The sequence below is a fragment of the Oratosquilla oratoria genome, chromosome 1 (genome assembly GCF_046742065.1).
Source record: "Oratosquilla oratoria isolate Oo_2021 chromosome 1, ASM4674206v1, whole genome shotgun sequence".
Classification (NCBI taxonomy): Eukaryota; Metazoa; Arthropoda; class Malacostraca; order Stomatopoda; family Squillidae; genus Oratosquilla; species Oratosquilla oratoria.
In genome coordinates, this window is record NC_134777.1 from 3,202,123 (window position 1) to 3,210,268 (window position 8,146).

The 8,146-nt window shown below is 42.8% G+C and overlaps 1 protein-coding gene across 1 annotated transcript in view; it reads left to right on the plus strand.

Annotated features, from left to right (window-relative positions):
- Positions 1 to 3,870: 3,870 nt before the first annotated feature.
- The window catches only part of LOC143031647 (uncharacterized), a 4,600-nt gene continuing 324 nt past the window's right edge, over positions 3,871 to 8,146 (plus strand). Inside the window, exons 1-3 of the mRNA XM_076195758.1 lie at positions 3,871 to 4,021; positions 4,342 to 7,573; positions 7,957 to 8,146. The exon at positions 7,957 to 8,146 is cut by the window's right edge and continues 324 nt beyond it. Coding sequence (XP_076051873.1) covers positions 3,871 to 4,021; positions 4,342 to 7,573; positions 7,957 to 8,146 — 3,573 coding nt within the window. The remainder of the gene's footprint in view (positions 4,022 to 4,341; positions 7,574 to 7,956) is intronic.

The following is an 8,146-nucleotide window of genomic DNA, read 5'->3' on the forward strand; positions in this document are numbered from 1 at the left end:
TATGAGACATAATGAGGTAAGGGATCTCACGGCCCCAGTGCTTCGGGAGGCTTACAGGGATGTGACCATCGAACCAACACTACTACCCCTAGGAAGGAGAATTTTAGGTACAGCACCCTCAACACATCAGACGAAACACGAGTAGCCGTTAGTGCAAGAGGTGTCTGGATACGGAGACAATTGGCCTTCCTTTACCTACGAATATTTCCTCCAATGGTCAATGAACCGTGTTTGTGGAAGACAAATCCTAGCTGCTTTCACCACACAGTTCCACATGTAGTATTATTAGTATTAGTATTAGCATTAGCATTAGTATTAGTATTAGTATTAGTATTAGTATTAGTATTAGTATTAGTATTAGTATTAGTATTAGTATTACTACTAGTAATAGTAATAGTAGTAGTAGACTATCATGGAGGAAATTAGAGAAATTAGAAGAAACATTTCAAAGGGAAGGGAGGAGAGGCAGAAGGGGGAACTTCAAGCACTTCTAGCCCGGCTATCGAATTATATAAAAAGAAAGTTAACAATGACGCAGGAAGTTGGGGCGTCCAATTGGCTGACAGCACTACCAATCAGGGCAAAGGGATTCACCTTAAACAAAAGAGAATTCACGGATGCCATTGCCCTGAGGTATGGATGGCCATTGGGAGGGCTGCCTAACAGATGCCCCTGTGGTGTACAATTTACTCTAGACCATGCGATGATATGCACCACAGAAATCCAATCTATTCGAATCTGTACAGGCAACAAATTAACACCGACAATAGTTAACATATACATCCCCCCAACCATCTCCCATAGTTCCAAACAACTTCAGGCCTCAACTTAATCAACTATTCACAATCCCTTACATCATCATAGGTGGTGACTTCAACGCCAAATCATCGGCCTGGTGTGTCGACAACCCTGGCACAGAGAGAGGGCTTGATATGCAGACTCAACTTGACCCACTGACCATCATGAACAACACACATAATCATACACATATCCCACACCAAGCCCTCTACACCCCCTCCTCTCCTGATATCACCTTCTGCTCCCCCTGCCTAACCCCAACAACTTCATGGAGAGTGGTCAGATCCCTTGGATCTGACCACCTTCCAATCATCATCACCACCAAAACAAGATAAGCCACAGTTGGCCACAGACACACATACACCAATTACAAGAGAGCAAACTGGGAATATTTTACTGAAGAGATAGAACAACATTTTGAGACATTTAACAGTACACCAATCACAAACATAAAGAATGCTGTGCACTTTTAATGCAATCATACAAAACGCAGACAAGAGATATATCCCTAGAGGCAACAGAAAATCACACAATCCCAATTTCACACCAGAAATCCAAGGCCTCATCAGACAACGAGATACACTTAAACACAGGTAGTGCAATGTAGTTCAGTTCGAAGCTTTAAGAATCATTTAGATAAATACCTAAGTAAGATGCTGTAATGATTATAATTTATCTTATATTATTTGTTTTTGTTTTGTTATCATTTGTCTGTCTTATTTTCATTTATTATTAGTTATATTCAATTTATTATTATTTACTATATACCTGTTTGTTTATTATTTAACTATACCTATGCATTTATTTATGTATTTTATATGTTATTTACATTATTATAGTTCTTATTTATTATTTCATTATGATTTTTTTCGCATCCGACCCAGATATGGATCAAAAGGTCTCCTGTCGGCATGCTCCGCCTTTGTAATCCCTTGTAATATATATACATATATATATATATATATATATATATATATATATATACATATATATATATATATATATGTATATATACAGTATATATATATATACATATATATATATGTATATATATACACAAATATGTATATATATATATATATATATATATACAAATGTATATATATTACATATATATATATATATATATATATATACATCAATGAATAACTAAAAATAAAAAAGTCCAATGATATAAGGCATGCGTTTCTTTCGTCCTTCCGGCCAATCCGTGGCAAAAAGGGGACACGGAGAGCGGTGGGGGTAAGGAGAGATTGGCGATTAAAACTTTGACGGAGGACCTGGAAGGCTCCTCCTACGGGGGACCTGGAAGGCTCCTCCTCCGGGGGCCCTGGAAGGCTTCTCCTCCGGGGGACAGGCTCCTTCTCCGGGGGACCTCGAAGGCTCCTCCGGGAGATCTCGAAGGCTCCTCCTCCGGGGGACCTGGAAGGCTCCTCCTCCGGGGCCTGGAAGGCTCCTCCTCCGGGTGACCTGGAAGGCTCCTCCAGTCCGCTGAGACAAGGCATGTGTTTCTTTCGTCCTTCCGGCCAATCCGTGGCAAACAGGGGACACCGAGAGCGGTGGGGCTAAGCAAAGATTGGCGATTAACTTTGTATACAAAATTAAAACATCGATCATCGTTGAGCCCTGAACGATCATCGTTTTGCAATGGACGATCATTGTTGAGCCGTGGATGATCATCGTTGAGTCAAGAACGATCATCGTTAAGCCATGGTGCCAAAGTTCTCGAAGCTGCCGAAGTTCTCGAACGTGCCGAAGGTCTCGGAGTTCTGGAAGGTCTCGAAGTTCTGGAAGGTCTCGAAGGTGCAGAAGTTCTCGAAAGTGCCGAAGTTCTCGAAGGTCTGGAAGGTCTCGAAGTTCTGGAAGGTCTCGAAGTTCTGGAAGGTCTCGAAGTTCTGGAAGGTCTCGAAGTTCTGGAAGGTCTCGAACTTCTGGAAGGTCTCGAACTTCTGGAAGGTCTCGAACTTCTGGAAGGTCTCGAACTTCTGGAAGGTCTCGAAGATCTCGAAGTTCTTGGTGTTCGTAGACTGCTCGTTCCGGCGACCCCGTCTCACTGGCGAGTTGTCAACAGACGCCATGAAGAGAGTCTAAGAAGTATATATATATGTATATATATAATTATGTATATATATATATATGTATATATATATATGTATATATATGTATATATATAAATATATATATATATATACGTATATATGTATATATACGTATATCAATCAATGAATAACTAAAAATAAAAAAGTCCACTGAGATAAGGCATGTGTTTCTTTCGTCCTTCCGGCCTATCCGTGGCAAACAGGGACACCGAAAGCGGTGGGGGTAAGCAAAGATTGGCAATTAACTTTGACGAGGAACGTCACTCCGGAGACGTGCACGATGCCCCAAAACGCGGCAATCAAGAGAAGGCGGCAACGCCATTTCTGGAAGTGGGTGGCTGATTGCAAGAAGGTCTCAAAAGGAAGTCTTGAGAATAACCGGGGGTTGCAGAATACTTTACGGGCTGAACACACTAAAGCATTTCCTGAACTTTACAATAACACGAAGATTTTTTCGGTCCACAAAACAATTAAAGAATTCCACAGGAAAGTCACTCGATTCAACGCTTCCCTAGGGGAGTGCAAAGATTTTGAGTACAGCGACGAAAAGTTTGATACTCTGGAATTGTTTGATGGAGAAATAACAGAAGAATAGTCAAATGGTTTTTCTAAGCATTACTTTGTGGGGTACAAAAGTTTCACGAAACATGGTGGACGAAGCGACCATAGAATCTACCAGATGCATTATCTTGATTTATCTTATAAGGCATACCAGAGGGCTAAACATTACAACAAATATGCGGTCAAGAAGGTCAAAGACGCGCTGAAGAAAAAGAATGACCGGCGTCCCGTGAAAGAGGAAACGCCCGAAAACCTTTCTGGTGCACCAAGGAATGATAGTCAGCAGTTTTCGAGTAAATTGGAGGCAGAGAAGTTAAATGAGGACCGAGCATGAGAAATTCTTCAAAAGACGGAAGAGAGGGTCTCAAAAAGAGAAATGCGCGCAAAATTGAAGGAAGAAAAGACCAAAAAGATGCGAGAAGCACGAGAATTGCGGGTGTTAAAGAGAGAGGAGAAAGCCCAAAAGATACGAGAAGCACGAGAACTGCGGGAGTTCAAAAGAGAAGAAAAGGTCCAAAAGATACAAGAAGCGCGAGAATTGCGGGCCGAAAAAAGGAAGAGACGTGAGGCGTTTAAGAAAGTGAAAGTTTTCCTGCGATTTGGAGAGACTCCTTAGGATTTTTCAGAGGAAGAGAAAAATGTTCTTGACAAGTTGAGAAAAGAACGATCCGAACGTCATTTGAAGGAGCCAGATTCCGACCAGCGAGAAACTGTGAGGGAGGAGTTGCTTGGGTTTCTTAGGGAAAACTCTGTTCAAACTTTTTGCATCACATCGGCCAATTGGGGGATTTCAAATGTAAAGTCTGTTCAGCTTTGCTGTGGAAACGAGAAAACAAAACAATCTGTTGCAACTTGGGTCAAACTCCTTTATTGTTGCCCTCAGATATTAAGGACGGGACAATAAGAGAGCTCTACGAAGGTAAAACCGTTCTCTCTGAAAGATTTTTGAAACACATCGCTGGTTTCAATTTAGTATTTTCTTTCACATCTTTTGCGACTTCGAGTAAGCTGGAGAACGCTGGGGAAAAGGCACTGTGTTACAAAATTCAGGGACGAGTGTACCACAGACTAGGCTCATTGAAGCCCGGGTTGCTAAAAAAGGGGTCTTTGACTGGGAAAGACGTGCATTTTGATCATGACAGTAATTCTGAGAAAAACCCGTTTTGGAGGAAGAATAATTCTTTCTTGGATCTTTATTTCTACCAGGAGAAAGATCAGCAGATTAAACTTCGCACTCTGGCGGTTCAACATTTTTCAAAGTCAGGAAATGGCAAGGGGAAAATGAACGAAACGGAGAAGAGACGAGCTAGGGAGGAAAAGGTTCTTTCAGAGAACGAGAAGATTATCACACACTTTTACGAATACATGGCAAAACATAACGCGTGTCTGTCTGGGATGTTGAAAGAGCTAGAGACGGCTAAACAGCTCATGGAAGCTCACGTCAAGAAATATGGCAAATTACTCCAGGTGTCTATTACGTTGAAAGCCGCTGAGAATCTAACAACCCGCGAACATAAAGGAGTCTACCACCTTCCCACTTCTTCTTCGCAGGTGGGGGCCATCGTTAATTTGGGCCCCTCAAGAGACCCATTGGAAATAGTGATAGGTTCCCCAAAGGAAGATTCAAAATTTAGTCTCAGACTTATGAGTCACACCAACTTCTTCTACGATGTTTTTCAGTATCCTCTCCTGTTTCCCAATGGAGACGTCGGTCATTCTTGCACTCTGAAAAAGCAACGCAAAGCAGACATCTGTTGTTCAAAACATGTTCCTGCAACATACAGTAGGCTAAGCCCTTGCATGTACTACGCCTCTCTTTACATGGAAAGAGAAGGTGTTTTCAATTATGTGACTAAAGGGGCCCGTCTTTTCCAACAATTTGTTGTGGATAATTACGTGAAAGTTGAGTCTGACAGGTTGTCTTTCATCGAACACAATCAACAGGAGTTGCGGAGAGAGCGCGCTGATATTCTTATAGGGGACGGGGATAACCGAAAGGCGGGTCAACGGGTGATTATCCCTGCTTCATTTGTTGGGGGCCCAAGATACATGAAAGCGCGGCAGCAAGACGCCTTGGCTTTTGTGTCGTCTTACGGGTCTCCAGACTTTTTTATCACCTTTACAATGAATCCTCATTGGGAAGAGTTGAAACAAGCCGTGAAGGCTGTCGGTTGTGACATCTCCCGGATGTATGACCGTCCTGACTTTGTTAGCCGGATTTTCAAGTTGAAAGTGGACAGCCTGATGGACGATCTGACGATTAAAAACGTGTTTGGGCGCGTTAAGGCACACCTACTGAGTGTTGAGTGGCAGAAAAGAGGTCTCCCTCATGTTCATATCCTTCTTTGGATGGAACGCCACGTTACTGCCGATTTCGTCTCTAGGGTGATATCAGCTGAGATACCTGACAAAAATAAAGAGCCGCGCTTATATGAGATTGTGACAACGAACATGATACACGGCCCCTGTAGAGGCTTTGACGAGTCCCAACTATGTTGTCAAGGAAAGTACGGTTCCACATCATTGTGTGGAAAGGGTTTTCCGAAAGTGTGCAGGGGCGACATGTACTTTGGGAACAACGGGTACCCTCTGTATCGAAGGAGAGCAGTAGGTGAAGGGGGCCACTCTTTCGAGAAAAAAGTAAAGGGAGAGAAAATCAAAGTTGACAGTTCATGGGTTGTCCCCTACAACCCGTACCTATGTTTAAAGTATAACACACACATAAATGTTGAGTGCTCAAATTCTATAAAGTGCATAGCCTACGTTACAAAGTACGTCAACAAAGGATGTGACCGCATTCTGTTTTCGAAAACGAAAGAAGGGGAAGATGTTAATGAAGTGAGAAAATTCCAGGAGGCACGATTCGTCAATGCGAATGAGGCGTCGTGGAAGATTTTCAAATTTGCGATTCACAGAAGTCACCCCCCTGTGGCAACTCTTGACTTACATCTAGAAGGAGAGAACGCGGTATTTTTCAAGGAGAACGCGACTAAGGAGGAGATCGATAGAAAAACCTCTAAAGACACTCATTTGACAGCTTTCTTCAAACTGTGTGCGCGAAACGAATTTGCAGCAGCCCTATATTATAATCAGCTTCCCAACCACTTTGTTTTTAATAACACTAGCAGTGTCTGGGAAGAAAGAAAGACGACAGCATCTTCTCCAGGAAGGATACGTGCTGTCACAAATAAAACTGTCGAGCTCTTCTATTTGAGACTACTTTTAACACATGTAAAGGGGCCTACGTCTTACGAGGATCTTCGGACATTTGAAGGGTTGATCTACCCCACTTACAGAGAAGCCGTTAAAGCGATAGGACTCCTAAACGACAAAGAAACTTGGAAGAAAACTATATTTGAAATCATCAACCACACTAATGACCGCAATCAGTTGCGAGCTACTTATGCGAGCATGCTGGTGTTTTCGGAATTAGAGGACCAGTCAGGTATCTGGGAAGAGACCAAAGATTTGTTCGCCAGTGACTTCCTGCAGCGCCAAAAAGCGACGGAATACAACGATGAAATTTACCTTGACGCTCTAGACGATATCCAGGAACATGTGTGGAACTGCGGAGGGGGCTCTATCACCCAATATGGGCTACCACTTTCAAGATGTGGCGAGAAAACATCAAACACCATACGCCGAGAAAAGGCCTATAACAAAGAGAAGTTGACAGAAGAGGTGAAGGAGAAGTCTCTTCTTCTGAACAGCAAACAGAGACTCTGTTACGATACTGTGCTATTTCGCATCGAGAACGCCCAAAAGTACAGGCACAATGGGATATTCCTGGATGCTCCAGGTGGGACGGGAAAGTCTTTCGTGCTCAACATTTTACTGGATACTGTTCGTTCTCAGGGAAAAATTGCCTTGGCTGTCGCTTCATCGGGTATCGCCTCTACTGTTTTGCATGGAGGAAGAACTGCACATAACATGTTCAAGATCCCGTTAATGGATTACAACGAAGTGTGCGCCTGTAGCATCAAGAAAAACTCAGAGTTGGCGAAGCTCCTATCAATGACGTCTCTAATAGTCTGGGATGAAGTTGTGATGGCAAACAAGAACACGTTAGCTACTCTTGATGTTTCCCTTCGGGGCATTTTGGGCGTTCCAGAAAGGTTTATGGGGGGGAATAGTATTTGTCTGTGCGGGAGATTTTCGTCAAATCCTCCCAGTTATAAGAGGGGGAGGAATGAATGATGAGCTCGAATACTGTATAAAGTCCGGGTATTTCTGGGACGACCTTTTAAAGTTGGAACTAACACGTAACGTGAGACTCAAGGCAGATGACGCAAAGAACAAGATACTTGCAAAAAATCTATTGGCTCTGGGGAGAGGGGAGAGTTTACCCGTAAAACTTCCCGAGAAGTTTGGGATTGTCGTTGAGACCCGTAAAAGAGTTAGTGGACAAAGTCTATGATAATTTAAAGGAAAATCACCTGAATGCTTCATATTTCGAGAAGAGGGCTATCATTTCCCCCACAAACGATGATGTCGACAGGATAAACTTGATGGTCTACGATAAGTCTGAAGAACCAGAGAAAGTGTACATGAGTGTTGACACTGCAATGGAAGAAGTAACGGACATTCAGACATCGGTTTTCAATGCCATAACGAGCCCCTCTCTCCCTCTTCACATGTTGAGACTGAAAGTAGGAAGTGTCATCATGGTTATGAGGAATATATGCCCT